The sequence below is a fragment of the Balaenoptera musculus genome, chromosome 7, assembly GCF_009873245.2.
Source record: "Balaenoptera musculus isolate JJ_BM4_2016_0621 chromosome 7, mBalMus1.pri.v3, whole genome shotgun sequence".
NCBI lineage: Eukaryota > Metazoa > Chordata > Mammalia > Artiodactyla > Balaenopteridae > Balaenoptera > Balaenoptera musculus.
The window spans coordinates 113,046,580-113,063,757 of record NC_045791.1 but is presented as its reverse complement, the minus strand read 5'-3'; the positions used below and the strand labels follow the sequence as shown (position 1 = coordinate 113,063,757).

Sequence of the window (17,178 nt, the reverse complement as noted above, 5' to 3'; positions counted from 1 at the left end):
GGGTGACGACCATGGGGGCCAAAATTCTGCCGACCGCAAGGTCTTTGTCGGGTAATTCCGACGTCTGCATCATCTCAGCTGTAGCCTGTCTTTTCTCTCGTGAGCTGGTATTTCCCTGGTTCTGTGTAGGCCAGGTGATTTTGGATTATATCCTGGACATTTTAAACATCGTGTTATGAGCCTCTGGCCTCGTTTAACTCCCACAGAGAACGCGGCACTTCTCCTTCAGCAGCGCCGGCCTTGCCGGGTTCAGGCCGCCGCCGTGCTCTCGGCATCAGCCCCACCTTCAGAGGCTCCATCCTCCCTGTGCACCATCACCCAGCTGCCAGCCTGGCTCCCGGGCTGTGGTCGACCCCTTAGTCGAGTTCCCACTGCCTCTGGCAAGTGGCGCAGGGTCGGCCCCGCCCCATGCGTGTACCGCTCGGTGTCGAGCCCACAAGCTCATCGGCAGCTCTGAGGGGTCACCTCCTGAGCACCGCCCTCCACGGGGGTCACCTCCTGAGCTCCCCCCTCCACAGCTCCCTGCCTTACTTCTCAGTCCTCCAGCCAGAGGACTCTGGCTTGTCCCGCTGCTCTGCCGTGCACGTCCTGGGACTGTGCCCTTGCTGGGACCAGGCTGCAGGAAAGAGAGTAAAAAGCCCATGGAGTTTTAGGTGTCTCAGGCCTGGCTGGAGAACAGGGAGAGAGAGAAGAAGAAATGGTGGCTTTCTCCCACTCTCTCTAGAGCCCAAACTGGGTGGCTCCCCCTGCAGCCCTCCCTATCTGCCCCTGGAGCCCACCTCCGGGGTTTTTCGGACACCCTGAAGCCGGCTGGGGCCGGGGTGCTGGAGGGGAGAACAGGAAGCTCAGTGCTCCTGCGGCAGGCACTTCAGACCCTGGCCTTTGTCTGCCCGCCACCACTCCCTGCCAGGGTCCTCAGAGCTGCTCACGCAGCTGTCCAGCTGTGTAGCCACAGTCAGCGGGGGAGAGCCAGGGGTGGAGGAGGCGTTATCCTTCTTCCCCACAAACGGAACCTGCCATCCATGCATTTAAAGCATGTTTGCAGAGGTCACTTTTGGGAGAGGGAAGAGGGTTGATTTTTACTTCCTTCTTTCCTGGCGCCTGTATCTCTTGAACTGCCTGCCGTGACGAGTGACGAACGTGCGCTACTTCTGAATCAGACGGGCTTCCGGGCAGACGACGGCAGGGGCTACCCACAGCCGAGCCCGGTCACCTTCAAGGAGCGAGCCGGGGTAACTGCCCACGGTCTCCTCTAGGCGTGGTCCTTGCCCCTCCTTCTCAAACAGTGCAGTTAAAGTAAAAACTAACTAACATTTAAAACACTCTCTTTAAATCAATTTAAAAATTGATTTCTTGTTCAGATATTGAGACTTGTTCCCCCCAACATTCATCTCGTGCTAACTATTACCAAGGCAACTGGGATCTGAATGATGTAGGAGATACAGTTAATAACGCCCAGTCATTTAAACGACTTGTAAACAGCCAGTGCTGCTTCCTCCTTCCAGACACATCCCACCAGCCGCAGGGAAGAGGCGCCGTGCACCCTCACCCACGTGCCTCCACGGTGTCATGTGGCACCAAGCAGCGGACCACAAGCTGCCCCTATGCCGGCAGTGTGACTCTAAAGCCATTCTGCCTCGTTTCTGGGCCCTCACTGGCACCGGCCCTTCCAAGGTCCTAAGAAAGGCCCTCAGTGAAGTGTGGCCATGATCACAAGCCTTCTGGAAAATTCGAAAACATATTCAAATTGCAATCGACTAACACTGCCTGCCCCTTCCACCCCCAAGTCTGTCTCTGTCCCTCCTTCCCTCCATGTCAGGCGGCTCAGGAAGAGGACCCAGCTACCAGCACAAGGAGCTGGAGACACCCTTAGTTGGGCTCAAGCGGAGGACGTTTCAGGTGTTCACACTGAGGTGACCACAGCCTCGCAATGCAGCTATGGTTCCCCGGAACAACCCACTGCCAGCCCCGTGCTTGCGCGCCCGGAGGGTTTATGGAACAAAGGTGCAAGGCCCTGGGCCCTGCAGCAACATGAACACGACCCGATGGCACCTGGTGCTGGAAGCGTGTGGGCCCTGGGAAAGGAGCAAGGTTTGAAACTCGGGCAGCCAGACGCACATTGTGGGAAAATCATCACCAGACTTGTTAAAATGCAAGCAGAGTTCGGTACTCCGTAGTCAAAACTGCCACTTCTTGCCTGTCAGAAAAAAAAAAATTTATAGACGTAGCAGTATAACTATAAATACACCATTGATTTTTTAACGTTTTTGAATGGAACTGTGCAAAACAGAATTTATCAGAACTCCTGCTTTTCCAAGACACAGTCTGTAGCTGTGCTAGAAACAGCAAGTGGGAAACCATGTTTTACATATCCTAACAATCAATAATAAGATTTTTGATCAGCCATGCTAGAGGAATCACTGAATTCTTTCTATTCTCTGTCACATGAAGAGGCAACTAAAAACTACATACCCAAATGGAAAGTATCACAGAAGTGTGTCAGATAATTAACAAATATGCTATCTTTCTGGATTTAGTGATGTTTGTATCAACGGTCAGCTTTTTCAAATCTGTATCTTATTTACTTTTTCTCATTCTAAATAAATATCTGCAAATTAATTTTCAAATTGATTTTTATTTGTAACACTGTATTTTCTTAAAGAGGCCTCCTCCCCCAAACTGGATAAGTCTCAGGCCCCATAAAAGTTGGCATCTGCCCTTGCCCCAGATGAAATTTGATTAGTTCAAACATTTATTGAGCACCTTGCCTCTGTATCAAGGAAGTCTAAGTCCTTAAAGATACAGGAGCCTGCAAGAGGGAGGAAATCCCTCCCATTACAGTGGGAGAAGACAAAGAAGACAGTCTGTTAAAGGGTGGTAAGAGCCGTGTGGAAGTGAAGTGAGGAAGCCGCCAGGAATGTGGCAGGTGGAGAGGGAGGGAGGAGGCCTCAGCAAAAAGGGGGTGTCTGCGCATCTGGTCCTCACAACCCCCATCACACACGTGCTGTCTCGTCTCCGGTTTACGGGACCCCACGTGGCGAGCACACAATGATCTAGAAGGGGAGACAACTGTGGACGTGGCCCTGACCCCTGCCCGCCGCAGCAGCGGAGGGCAGGAAGCACGAGGTAACACCGGGGAAGGCAGCGCTGCTAGCCTGGCCGGGGCGGCTCTCCAGGATGCAGCGGGCGCTGGGCCCCGCAGGGCGACAGGAGACCAGCTAGACAAGAGCAGCGTGCGCGCGGGCAGGGGCTGCTGGGCAAGGCTGAGAGTGGCAGGCGCCCTGAGGATGCCCACGGGGGGCCGGGCTGTGGGGGTCTCGAGGGCCCACCTAAGAGGTCTGGGCGGAATCTCATACCTCCTTCTGTGCTGCAGCTGGGCGAGAGGGGATGAAGAAAGATTCGTCACTGCATCCGACAACGTCAGAGGGCCTTTCTGCTTTTGAATTTTAAAATGACTATAAACCCAAACACCAGCTTAGCGAGAAAACAGTCCTGTGGCCCTAAAATGAAACTACTTACATCACCCCACCTTCCCCTCTGGGCCCTGTCCACGTCCTCGCACGTTGTTACATCAGTAGAATCGCTGCGTACAAACGACTTCGCCTTTTTGGTTAAGACGTGTTTTTGAACATATTTCCATGGATCAAAATGGTTCAAATTTTGCTGGGAAGGAAGGACAGGAAGGAGATCGCCAGAGCATGTCCGCTGGCGGAGGACTCTACCCTTCTGACATGCAGAGTTTATGTATCAAAGTTTGTTTTCAAAACTGGGATTCCAAAATCAAAACCTTTTATCACATACGGCTAGCTGCTCTCCAAAAAGATGAGACCAATTTACAGAATCACCAGAAACCCACCAAACACCGGCCTCTATCATATTAAGCTTTGTGGAACCCTCTCACCTTTTTGGCACCCTGTTGCCAAGGTAAAACCTGGAGTAAATAATAAATATGCTACCATCCAATCATGCTCTACACACGGGATCTCAGAGAACACGACCAGAGTGACCTCGGCTCAACATCCAGCTTTACAGGGGGGGTTTCCCTGCACCTAACGCCAAGCCGTGTGCAGGAAGCTCACGACCCACTGAGCAAATGGGGAGGTGGCAGGCTTATACGAAAGCGGGTGAAGAAAAAACAGGAGCAAACCTGAAAGGGCAAGCAGCAGTAACAAACACCTGTTACCGTCTCAGGGGAGAGGAGACGCTGGTGCGACGAGAGGCAGGAGTGTCTGGAAAGGAGTGGAACAGAATTCCTTGGGGTCCAGTGGATTTAAAAGAGCTTGCATGGAATTTACCCATGCATCCACCTTTGCTTTGTCAATCCAGTGCCTATCCTTCCCTCCAAGCAGGATAATTCTGCTTAAATACCGCATACTTCTCTCTCTACCGTCTACTCAGATTCTTCTTCCACCTGGTAATATAATGGCTAACACTTATTAAGCACTTACTGTGTGCCGGGCATCCAGCTAACAGCTTTTCCACTGAAGCTTAATCCTCACAACAAGCCTATGAGGCAGGTAAGCTGTAACCTCGTTTGCTGATAGGGAACCTGAGGCAGAGATAAATGAATGTATCGTATAAACTTCCCTTTTGGGAAAGGATGCCCACGCATGTAAATGAGCCAGCAAACCTCTGCAGCTCCTGTCGGCGTCCGGGCCGAACAGCTCAGTGTGAACTGCTCACGGAGAATCTGCAGTGAAGCAGGCGCACCGGGGAAGCAGGGCCAGGCTGTGATCCTGAACCCGTCACCCCACTCCTCTGCTTCCAAACGGGGCCTGGGCACGTCTCCTCTGCAGATTTTGAGAGAACCAAATAAAATAACGGGCGTGAAGCGCTTCACAACCCTTCCCAAAGAGCTACGTCTGCAGTGTACAGGAACTCATAAAAACCTTTCAAAAAACAGCAGATACAGACAATGAACATTAGATTTGGCCTACTAGCAAAGGTCACTCCATGCCTGCCGACCTCAAATGTCCTCTCCCATCTCTGTGGCAGGAGAAAACTGCACACCGTCCACACACAAGCAGCCCGCCGGCCCGACGCTCCTGACAGCCATCGAGCCCCTCCGCAGTCCTCCGCCGGAAGCGCCCTCACAGACGTGAGCAAAGGTACAGAGAAGAGCCACCCTGAGATGTAAATCTTTCCATCCTTTCACTGTGGACTGACATCATTTCCTTCAATGCACCTTGTGTGAATTTGTTTTTCACGGCAATTACTGACCAGCACACGAAAGGCCACCAGAGGCTGCAGCCACCATAGTAAATGGAAACGGGGGCATATTCCAGCCCCAGCTTTCACCATCTGCCTTTAGAAGGCTCCCCACTGCCTGAGGAGCCGTTCTACACTTCATGGAGTAAAAACATTAACACCTAATACTGCTTCCCGGCGTTAAGATACAATCTAAGGAAAGGCCAAAAAGGGCGTGGCCTCAGGCGGCGCGAGCTTCCACCTGTGGCTCTGCCGGGGCCTCCACGCGGGACCCTCCCGCCCACCCCGGGCCTCCAGCGGGCAGGCTCCCCACACACGGCCCTCCCCGCACGCGGCCTGCCGCCCTAAGGCCTTCTGAGCCCGGGCGTGGACTCCTCTGGCCGCCCGCCGTCCGGAGGCGCCCGCCCTGCCCTGGGCTTCGGCCCACGGCCTCCGCCGCCCGCCCCCGAGGCGCAGCCCGGCCCCTGCCTGACCGGGGCCCCGCTGCCCCGCACGCTCACCAGCCGCCAGGCCCCCGCTGTCCCCTGCAGCGCCCTGCAGACGCCGCGTCTGCTCCTCCCGCTTGCGAAGGCCCATAGGCCGCCCCCGCGTCGCGCGCCCAGTCCCTACCCCCCGCCCAGGGCCCCGCCCCCGCCCCCGCGGACGCGCCGCCGATTGGCCTGCGGACTCTGGGGCGGGGCCACTGCGGCCGCGGCCTAGAAGCGCGGCACAGAATTCTGATTGGTGAATGGACCGGAGGAGGCAGGGCGAGAGGGCAAGCGCGGAGTCCAATGCAATTCAGCAGATATTCGGCTCGCAGGGCGGCGCGGGGTCCTGGGCGGGGCGCGGTTCCGGCTCGGGGAGGGGCGGGGCGTCGGCTCTGAGAGAAGGGTCCGGCTCGGAGGGCGGGGCGCGGTCCCGGCGCAGCACCCATCTGCTGGCTCCCTCCGCCCCCGACCCTGGCTGCCAGCCTCCCCGTTACCCGCTCCACGTACCAATTGCGATCCTCCTGGGGCTACTGGGGTCGTGGCCTACGGGCAGCGAGAGCCCCGCGGGGATGTGCTGAGGAGGAAACGGGCCGTGCTGGCGAGGCCCGCGGCCCTTCCAGGCTTCACAGTCCTCCTCTAGTCTCGTGGCCCCCACCCGGAAATGGAAACGTGACACCACGTCCGGAGCCCCCAGGCCCGCGACTCGCAGCAGCACACGCCCCTTCTTCGAAGAGGTTCAGTGAACTCCTACGCATCCTTCAAGACCCGGTTCAATTTGCCCTGGTCCTGGCTCCCGCCGCAGTCCCCGCGCCTCCCGGAGCAGGCAAGGAGCGCGCCCCCGCGCGTCTGTCTAGGGAGTAAACCGAGGATGGACCCGGACCCATCTAGGAGGGGACTCCTAGGGTTCTGGCCACTGGATCAAGACCCTGACACCGTACGTTTCCCAAAGGAAGCAGGAACAGCCGCTCCCCGCGGGGCAGCTTCGGATTCGAGACTCAGAAGGGCACTCCTGTCCCCCGTCGCTCCCTCCGAGCTTTTCCTCTAACTGGCCCCCAGCGACACCACCAGCAGCCCCGATGTCAGAACCCAGGCGCTGTTCTCACTGCTCTCAGGGTGGCACACACCCCTCGGCACGGAACACCGACAGGTGAGCAGCGCCAGTGGTGACCCCGCAGGGGGAAAGCCTGGTCAGAGGTTGCGGGGTGTATGCTGGAGGGAGGGCCTGAGGCAGAGGTGCAGGACCTGGGGGAGGGAGGGACCTGGAAAGAAGGAACCAGACACAGGGCTCTAGGCAGACAGAGAAGGAAGTAAAGGGGCCCAGGCGGTCCTGGGGTGGTCAGTGGAGTGGGCAGAGAGAGGGCCAGCCGGCCACCCAGATCAGGCTTACAGTCCAGGTTTTCAACATTTCTTCTAATAAGTTAGTAGTTGTTACTACAGTGAATGAGATCTTTCCCACATTTTCTATTTAGTGGGCAGACATCACTGAACTCTCACTAGTGGTAATTTTTATCATTCACTCTAAGTAGATGATCAGATTCCCCTGTAAATATTTCCTTTCCAATCTCTATGGCTTGCCTTTTGGGCTGGGATCGCCAATACAGAGTTGTTGGGTACAGATGTTGGTGCAAATAATTCCTCCTGATTTTTAAAAAATTTTATTTACTTAATTTTGGCTGCATTAGGTCTTCGTTGCTGTGTGCGGGCTTTCTCTAGTTGCGGCGAGCGGGGGCAACTCTGCGTTGTGGTGCGCGGGCTTCTCATCGCGGTGGCTTCTCCTGTTGTGGAGCACGGGCTCTAGGGCACGTGGGCTTCAGTAGTTGTGGCACACGGGCTCTAGAGTACAGGCCCAGGAGTTGTGGTGCACAGGATTAGCTGCTCCGCGGCATGTGGGATCTTCCTGGACCAGGGCTCGAACCTGTGTCCCCTGCATTGGCAGGCGGATTCTTAACTACTGTGCCACCAGGGAAGACCCCTCCGGATTTTTTTTTTTTAATTTATTCATTTATATATTTATTTATTTTTGGCTGCGCTGGTTCTTCGTTTCTGTGCGAGGGCCCTCTCCAGTTGCGGCTAGCGGGGGCCACTCTTCATCGCAGTGCATGGGCCTCTCACTGTCGCGGCCTCTCTCGTTGTGGAGCACAGGCTCCAGACGCACAGGCTCAGTAATTGTGGCTCACGGGCCCAGCCGCTCTGCGGCACGTGGGATCTTCCCAGGCCAGGGCTCGAACCCGTGTCCCCTGCATTGGCAGGCAGACTCTCAACCACTGCGCCACCAGGGAAGCCCCCCCTCCGGATTTTTATACACAGAAAACGCAGGGCTTTCTCTGAATCTTTCCCAGAAAACCTTACACCTTCACCCCGTTAAAAGAGCCAACAATGAGAACTACTCAATATCTAAACAACAGTGCTTTATTGGTAAAAGGTTAGTTTCAATGTATACAAAATTGCTGTGTAAAATAAGTTTTCAAAATACATTTTTATAGGTAAAGCTTATCTCTTAGTAAAAGAGCAATTATCTAATAGCAAAAGTATTTAGATTCGGGCAGCAAAACAAAAGGGAATTTAAAAGTCTTACAGTGTAGGTCCACCCACACCCCCATAACCATTAGGTGGCAGCTAGCACTAAGTAGTAGTTTTACTATATAGAGCTTACACCTACCACTTTCAAGTGCTGCCACACCCCACCCCTTTTTAAAAACAGCTTTTACTAGCATAGTTAATAAATGACAAAATAACCCAAATAACTAGCCTTGCATGGAGGGGCCCTAAGGTCATGGAACACTTTTTCTTGGTAAAAACTTTGCACAATGTGCCTAAACCTGTAGCTCTTGACCATTTGCAATTACCCAACAGTGAAAGGGCAAAGTCAGGAGAACACCCAGTGATTTTCTGTAGTACACCTTTGTAACTAATATATTTCAACCATCTCATTTTCTTGTGTCTGTTGAATACAAAACCCCCTCCTCATCCTTGGAGTAATAAGCATTTTCTCCATTTCAACCCCTCTTGTTCTAGCAAAATGAAAACACTGAACCAGCACCTGCTCCCTCCAGATCTTCTTTCATCTGTCACTTTTTGGGGACCAATTTCCCCACGTCAGTAGAAATGCTGAGAAAAAGGCAACCCCAAGAGCATCAGCGCCCCTTTGAGTGCACGACAGGGAGACCAGCTACGAGGACAGGGAAGGGCCAAGGCCACAGGGCACAGGAAACCAACCAGGTGCGGCTTCCACTGGTGGCACCCGTCAGCCAGCCCACGGTGCAGATCTGAAATAGCCTTCATTCTCACACGATACATGGAAGGAAATGACAGTGGCTGAAAAAGGACTAGACAGCCTGCACACACAAAAAGATCACCGCTATTTGCCTGAAAACCATTCAGGAAAGCATCAGTTAAAGGGACGCCAAATCAGGAAAACCTGGCAGGCATTTTGGGCCCCACGGGGCTGAGGCCTCGGGGCCACCCACCCGAGGACCCTTATTTTCGCTGCTGAGGCACATCTCCTATACCTGCAGTTAGAGAAAACACATTAAAGTGCAGTATAAAAATAGAAAAAGGCTGGTTTCTGCACAGATCAATTGTTAATTTTCCTTAAAAAGTTATTTTTTAAATTTAGTTGAATAAAAATAGTTTATTGACTCTTATTGTGTAGGTAAGAATCTTAGTTGCAACATGAAAACTGCAGCTCACGGATACTTTGATTTTTCATGGCAAACCCTACAGAAAGTGGCTTGTGGCGAGTTCTCTGCATAGACCCAAGAATCCAAAGACTTGTTAAAAAATTCGCCCCTAAAAGCCTGTTTTTAAAAAAGCTATTTAAGTATAAACATGTATCTCACCGGGTAATTCTGTTTCGTTTGGTAAACAGATAAATGTGCAGATGGATTAACAGTATTGAGTTATAGCAGCAAAACTGGTTTTAGGTGTTGTGCTCAAAGCAAGACAGCTAACCAGGTGCCATGACTTGGTGAGAAATGGCCTTGCACCAGGGCAGCTCTCATCTTTCTGTGTCACTAGGTCCATGTCTCTGCTACTCAGGAACATTCTGGGAAATCTGAATGTTCTAGAAATAAATCATGATTAGTCGGTTAGGCCAGCCAAATCAAATTCAACTATTAACTATACATGCTGACTGGTCCCTGGGAATCAATTCTAACATCAGTGGTCAGTTAAGGTGGACAAAAAATGGAAATGGAAAGTTAACCTCACAAAATATAAAGTATAACATAATGAAATATAAATGTTAAGGTACTTCATACAAAATAACACATCAAAAGTTTTTAAAAAATTAAATTCTCAGGCACAGGTACTGTAAAATGTGGATAGGCACCCCTCCAACAGTCTTGAAAACACGCAGCTGTGTTACTTGTCAGAATGTTATCTTGCAAAGTGTTTTCTGGAAAAACAAACACAACACATTTAAGTGGGAGTGATGCCATGCCTGCTGCTTGGACCACTGGCAGCATTATTTTCCTGCAAAACAACAAACGGCAAAAACTGAGCAGAAGGTGGGCCCTGAGGACCAGCGTTTACTAAAATCAAAACGCCGCTTATGAAGCTCTGGAAATCAGGAGTACTGCAAAGCTGAAAAGCACACAGAAATGTAGATTAACTTTATGTACCAAAAGTAGAATCCTTGTAATTCCATAAAGTTTTAAAAAGAGAAGCAGCAAGATCAGAGAGTGAGCTAACATCTATTGCTCCCAACTGCCTCAAATGAGCCCCACCCCTCAGGAGGCCGTTTCTCTGCCATCATTTCCCGTCAGGCGGCAAACCTGCCCAGGCAGGACTGCCCTGTGCGGCCAGGAGGTCCATCAGTTGACAAGTGACGTGACCACAGGCAAGTAATTTTAAACCCTTGCACAGCGTCCATGTCCTCACTGGGCAAGCACGAACTCAGCACGTGCCATCAGGACCTTTCTAAGGTTTCAACGTGATGATGAAAGAAAAGCAACCAACTCTGACCCAGGTGGGGTTCCGTGGATGCTCCCTTTAAAAGCAACTGGTTACACTGCACATGTGTATCTGTGTCTTCCTGTGCATGTATTTCACAACTAAAACCTTTCCCAATAAGCCGCAAAGGGGCAGGGGCTTTGTTTTGGTGAGCAATGCCCCCAGCCTGCCCGCCCCACCCCACGTCCTTCATCACCTGTCCGTGTTGTGGAAGACTTCTGACAGGTGCCCGACCTCCGGGCCCCTTACCGCCCGTCTCATTGGTCCTGCAATGTGTCAGCTCAGCCTGCAGTCACTCAGGGCATCACAGCGCCTCCTGAGGGACTGCACCGACGCTCACATGCCCTACAATCAGGTCCACATCCCAGCTCTGTGCCAGCTCGAACTCTGACTGGCCCCAGCCCGCTCTCCCACGGAGCAGGCTCGCCTCCGCCCCTACCCGCGTAACTCTTCATCCTCTGGTCCTCATCTGACTCGACCTCTCCCTCCTTCCTCTGGGAGGTACGGAGCAGCCGCCTGGACAGCTCCACAGGGTACAGGGGAGCGGACATTTGCCTTCTCCTAGTCCGGCGTCCCTGGTGTCTGCGGCCTCCCTTCAAGCAGGGAGGCCAGCATACACCCGGCCAGCCAGCCAGGTGAGCCACTGATCCCCATCGGCTGGAGCAGAGCTGTGGCGAGGAGCCAGGCCGGCGGTCTCCAGCGAGGCAGCCCCGACCTCCCTGGCGTACTTCTCCCTTGACCCCGTCTCTACTTTCAGGTGGCCTAAGCTGTTCCAGTAACACTTCGAAGAGATGTTTTCAGCTTTAATAAATTTCAAATTGTACGACCAATGAAAGCTACTTTAATATACAGTTTTCTTCTCCTGCTGTGAGACAATAAAAATAGATCCTGGTCCCTGCCCCCGGCCCTGGCACACAGCCCCTAAAACCCTTTCATTTCCTAAGTGGTCAGAGCACCAGGGGCACCTCTTGATCGGATACTCGGTCCTTGACCTCTGTTCCTGACACAGGGCTCCTGAAACCCATGTACCTTCCCTGACTTTGTGCTAATAAGGGAACTCTGTGGGTTGGTCACCAGAAAGACCAAGCCATGATGAGAAGCTTGTCATTTCCAGCCTGTCCCCCAATCCTCCAGAAAGGGGAGAGGAGCAGAAAATGGAGCTAATGACTGATCACACCTACTCGAGGAAGCCTCCTTTAAAATCCCCAAAGCAGGGGTTTGGAGAGCTTCTGGGTTGGTGAATCCATCCAAACCAGGAGGGTGATACACCCAAACTCCTCAGGGCCGGAAGCTCCTGCACTAGGGACTCTCTCAGACCTCACTCGCCCTGTGGGTTTCTTCATCTGGCTATTCACCTCTGTTCTTTATTACATCCTTTAATAAATGTGACCTAGTAAGCAAAACGTTTCTCTGAGTTCTGTGAGCCGCTCTAGCAAATTACTGAACCCACGGTGGGGCGGGCACCTCTAATCTCTAGCCGGTCAGTCAGAAGCACAGGTGACAACCTGGATTTTGGACTGGCATCTGAAGTGGGGGGCAGACTTGTGGGACTGAGCCCTCAACCTGTGGGGTCTGACAGGATCTCCAGGTAGATGGTGTCAGAACTGAGACCGCAGGACCCCCAGCGGATGTTGTGGAGAACTGCTCGGTGCAGGGGAAACCTCCACACGTTTGGTAACCAGGAGTGAGGGCGCTCTGGGTGGAAAGAGACATACAGGAAAGGAGCACACAGTAGGGAAGAACGGTGTCTTTCCCTACGTAGGAAGGGAAATGTTACAATTGTTACTCACACTTATAAGCTTAGAAAACACGAAAACCCTTTACTAAACAGGAAGCGTGGAGAAGCTTCCGTTTTGAGGAGCAACCTTTATCCTTTCGGGACACGCGCCTGCTCTCCAGGCTTGGTCGTTACCTCACACGTGGTGCCCGTGGACCGCGCCGTCGCCATCCCCACCCTGCATCTGCAGCTGCATCTGTGCCTGCATCCGGGCGATCATCTCCTGCATGCGGCGGAGCTGCGGACACGAGATGGACACACCGTTGGTTCTCGGGCTCTGCTGTCCCCAAGCAGGCTTTACGGGGGTCCTGTGATTGCTAGTACTTCAACGTCTGTGCTCTCCCAAAACATGACCATGAGTTAATATACAAAAAACTCCTACAAACCAGTAAAAGGACCAATGGCTCAACAGAAAACCGAGCAAACGATAAGAACAGGCAATTCAAATAAAAAAATTATCAAGAAACAGAAGAAATAAGAAAGACAACATGAGACAGTTTTTGACCTAAAAAGGTAGGAAGGAGTTGCCACTACCCAGTGGGGAATGTGCACTAAAGGGGAGTGCCGGGCCCAGCTTCTTTGGGCGATTCAAATGGTGAATCTTCACCCTCCTGCATCCCCATCACTATTTTTTTTTTAATTTGTTTCATTTATTCTATTTTATTTTTTCTTGCTATTTCTTTTTTAAACATCTTTATTGGAGTGTAATTGCTTTACAATGGTGTGTTAGTTTCTGCTTTACAACAAAGTGAATCAGCTATACATATACATATATCCCCATATCTCCTCCCTCTTGCGTCTCCCTCCCACCTTCCCTATCCCACCCCTCTAGGTGGTCACAGAGCACCGAGCTGATCTCCCTGTGCTATGTGTCTGCTTCCCGCTAGCTATCTATTTTACATTTGTTAGGGTATGTATGTCCATGCCACTCTTACACTTTGTCCCAGCTTACCCTTCCCCCTCCCCACGTCCTTAAGTCCATTCTCTAGTAGGTCTGTGTCTTTATTCCCGTCCTGCCCCTAGGTTCTTCATGACCATTTTTTTTTTTTTAGATTCCATATATATGTGTTAGCATATGGTATTTGTTTTTCTCTTTCTGACTTACTTCACTCTGTATGACAGACTCTAGGTCCATCCACCTCACTACAAATAACTCCATTTCATTTTTTTATGGCTGAGTAATATTCCATTGTATATATGTGCCACATCTTCTTTATCCATTCATCTGTGGATGGACACTTAGGTTGCTTCCATGTCCTGGCTATTGAAAATAGATGAGAATTGCTACTCCAGCTTTCTTTTGATTTCCATTTGTGTGGAATATCTTTTTCCATCCCTTCACTTTCAGTCTGTATGCGTCCCTAGGTCTGAAGTGGGTCTCTTGTAGACAGCATATATACGGATCTTGTTTTTGTATCCATTCAGCCAGTCTATGTCTTTTGGTGGGAGCATTTCATCCACTGACATTTAAGGTAATTATCGATATGTATGTTCCTATTACCATTTTCTTAATTGTTTTGGGCTTGTTATTGTAGGTCTTTTCCTTCTCTTGTGTTTCCTGCCTAGAGAAGTTCCTTTAGCATCTGTTGTAAAGCTGGTTTGGTGGTGAATTCTCTTAGCTTTTGCTTGTCTGTAAAGGGTTTAATTTCTCCGTCGAATCTGAATGAGATCCTTGCTGGGTAATCTTGGTTGTAGGTTTTCCCCTTTCATCACTTTCAATACATCTTGCCACTCCCTTCTGGCTTGCAGAGTTTCTGCTGAAAGATCCGCTGTTAACCTTATGGGGAATCCCTTGTATGTTATTTGTTGTTTTTCCCTTGCTGCTTTTAATATTTTTTCTTTGTATTTAATTTTTGATAGTTTAATATGTGTCTTGGCATGTTTCTCCTTGGATTTATCCTGTATGGGACTCTCTGCGCTTCCTGGACTTGATTATTTCCTTTCCCATATTAGAGAAGTTTTTCAATATCACTTCAAATATTTTCTCAGTCCCTTTCTTTTTCTCTTCTTCTTCTGGGACCCCTATAATTCGAACGTTGGTGCGTTTAATGTCCCAGAGGTCTCTGAGACTGTCCTCAATTCTTTTCATTTTTTTTTTCCTTTATTCTGCTCTGCAGTAGTTATTTCCACTATTTTATCTTCCAGGTCACTTATCCATTCTTCTGCCTCAGTTATTCTGCTACTGATTCCTTGTAGAGAATTTTTAATTTCATTTCTTTTGTTGTTCATCATTGTTTGTTTGCTCTTTAGTTCTTCTAGGTCCTTGTTAAACGTTTCTTGTATTTTCTCCATTTTACTTCCAAGATTTTGGATCATCTTTACCATCTTTACTCTGAATTCTTTTTCAGGGAGACTGCCTATTTCCTCTTCATTTGTTTGGTCTGGTGGGTTTTTACCTTGCTCCTTCATCTGCTGTGTGTTTCTCTGTCTTCTCATTATGCTTAACTTACTGTGTTTGGGGTCTCCTTTTCGCAGGCTGCCACGTTCGCAGTTCCCGTTGTTTTTGGTGTCTGCCCCCAGTGGGTAAGGTTGGTTCAGTGGGTTGTGTAGGCTTCCTGGTGGAGGGGACTGGTGCCTGTGTTCTGGTGGATGAGGCTGGATCTTGTCTTTCTGGTGGGCAGGACCGTGTCCGGTGGTGTGTTTTGGGGTGTCTGTGACCTTATTATGATTTTAGGCAGCCTCTCTGCTAATGGGTGGGGTTGTGTTCCTGTCTTGCTAGTTGTTTGGCGTGGGGCGTCCGGCACTGCAGCTTGCTGGTCGTTGAGTGGAGCTGGGTCTTAGCGTTGAGATGGAGATCTCTGGGAGAGCTTTCGCTGTCTGATATTACGTGGAGCCAGGAGGTCTCTGGTGGACCAACGTCCTGAACTCGGCTCTCCCACCTCAGAGGCACAGGCCTGACACCCGGCCAGAGCACCAAGACCCTGTCAGCCACACGGCTTTTGGGAGGTCTGAGGTCTTCTGCCAGCGTTCAGTAGGTGTTCTGTAGGAGTTGTTCCACATGTAGATGTATTTCTGATGTATTTGTGGGGAGGAAGGTGATCTCCACCTCTTACTCCTCTGCCATCTTGAAGGTCTCACCCCATCACTTTTTATCACTATGGTTTCTGTCTGTTTAGAAAGGCCTCTAGGCAAGTGTTGTAAAAGATTTACCTCAATTTTCTTCAGGTAACTTTTGTGATTATGTTTTTAACATTTAAATATTTGATCCATAGTGAATTAATCTGGCCAAAGAAGTGTTTTATTTTTGTTTCCAAAAGGCTGGCCTGTTTTCTTATTATTTACTCAACATGCCTGAATTCCACCACTTTAACAGGTCTCAGCACCACCTTTACCTCAGAGCACATTTCCATACTTCTGATCTATTTCCAGACCTGCATTTAATCAGCCTAACCCGCCTGTACCAAACTCTGGACGACCACCGTTCAACGTTTCTGTAACCAGTAAAGCCAGCCTCTTTGCGTTAGTCTGCTTTTTATAGAGCTTCCTGTGTTTCCCAATGCTTAGCCTTCAAGACAAATGGAATTATTTCAAGTTCTCGCTAAAACGAAGAACTCCGCGAACACACAGAACGCTGTGGGAACTGCGTGAGAGAGAACTGTGACCCTCACCCTGAGCATCCTACCTAAAAAGCTTTGTGTCTATTCAAATTTTGAAAGCAGTTTTCAGTAGAGCTTTTTCTAGTTTCTTCCCCTATATAAGCCCTACGTATTTCTTACATTTTTATTAACGATGGTGAATGAGTTTCTTTCATTATATTTTCATTGTCTATGTATGGGAAAACTGCTGATTTTTAAACATCTTACAAAAACCAGTCATGTTACTGAATTCTCACTATTTCCAACTTTTTCCACTAAATTGCTGTTGGGTATTAAATAATATATGTAAACCAATATACATACTTATGTATATATATGCATATTATCATGTGCAGATAAATATATAACAGATTAGTTACATGTAGTATGCTCCTTTTCAAAAAAACAAGGAAAAAAAACTATATGAACTACAAATAATATTTTTAGGTATACACTAAACAGTAGACTCAAAAACAGAAAAAGTACTTTTCTACTCACCTCAGCTTCCTTTTCCAGCAAGATCTGGTCTTTATTCATGTCCTCATTTTCCACTTTTCTAAGAGGTGAAAGAAACTACAATTATAATATTACGACAAATATAGTTGGTCATTTCTGACAACAGATGCTCAAAGTTAAATTTCACTTTATATTTCTGAGAAATATATCTATTGAAAATTGCATAAATTTATCATTTTTCTGATTAACAACATGAATAAGAAAAGAAAATGATGAAAAATAGAATATGAAATGGAAAATTCAAGACCTCTTTCTTACTCTAAGCTGGGGGGTGGCACTTTCGACTTTACCCAAAAAACAGTAGGTATTATCTGAAGAATACTCTTCTAAGATAAGTTATGAATAAAGACTACAACAATCGTACTTAAAAAAGGAACAGGATGTGAGTGTCCAAGCGGAGAAGCCGGCACAGGAGGCCCTCTGAGCCCTCGAAGACGCGGCTCCACACGGGCCCACTCCCCTGGTTCCACAACCTGGCTGTATTCCTCAGACTGGGATGTTCTTGCTGCCTCTAAATCCTTTCTTCACATCTGGTCCCCAAATTAGTAACACCATAAAGCAGACTCTAAAGTGTACCTCATACGTATGTACGAAGGACCTTGTGTTGAAACAGGAGCCAACACAAGTCTTTGGCCTTTCCATCTAGAGCTGTTCTTGATATGCAATGGTTAAAGATACCTTT

The 17,178-nt window shown here is 49.6% G+C and overlaps 3 protein-coding genes across 6 annotated transcripts in view; all 3 read right to left on the bottom strand.

Annotated features, from left to right (window-relative positions):
* FARP2 (FERM, ARH/RhoGEF and pleckstrin domain protein 2) overlaps positions 1–5,817 on the bottom strand; it is an 89,723-nt gene extending 83,906 nt beyond the window's left edge. For both annotated transcript variants that reach the window (XM_036858180.1, XM_036858179.1), the window contains exon 1: positions 5,709–5,817. The gene's annotated coding sequence lies outside the window, so the exon portion shown is untranslated. The remainder of the gene's footprint in view (positions 1–5,708) is intronic.
* Positions 2,687–5,507, bottom strand: LOC118898168. The gene is made up of 5 exons (XM_036858186.1): positions 4,449–5,507; positions 4,148–4,229; positions 3,520–3,663; positions 3,357–3,433; positions 2,687–3,053 (listed from the first exon to the last, which is right to left on the bottom strand). The coding sequence occupies exons 1-5, from the start codon at positions 4,460–4,462 to the stop codon at positions 2,786–2,788; spliced, it is 585 nt and encodes a 194-aa protein (XP_036714081.1). The 5' UTR covers positions 4,463–5,507; the 3' UTR covers positions 2,687–2,785.
* A 2,249-nt stretch (positions 5,818–8,066) lies between the features above and the next one.
* Positions 8,067–17,178, bottom strand: part of SEPTIN2 (septin 2) — a 32,720-nt gene continuing 23,608 nt past the window's right edge. For all 3 annotated transcript variants that reach the window (XM_036858176.1, XM_036858177.1, XM_036858178.1), the window contains exons 11-13: positions 16,479–16,536; positions 12,541–12,643; positions 8,067–10,071 (exon numbers count right to left, since the gene is read on the bottom strand). In XM_036858176.1, coding sequence (XP_036714071.1) covers positions 12,542–12,643; positions 16,479–16,536 — 160 coding nt within the window. In that variant the 3' untranslated portion in view covers positions 8,067–10,071; position 12,541. The remainder of the gene's footprint in view (positions 10,072–12,540; positions 12,644–16,478; positions 16,537–17,178) is intronic.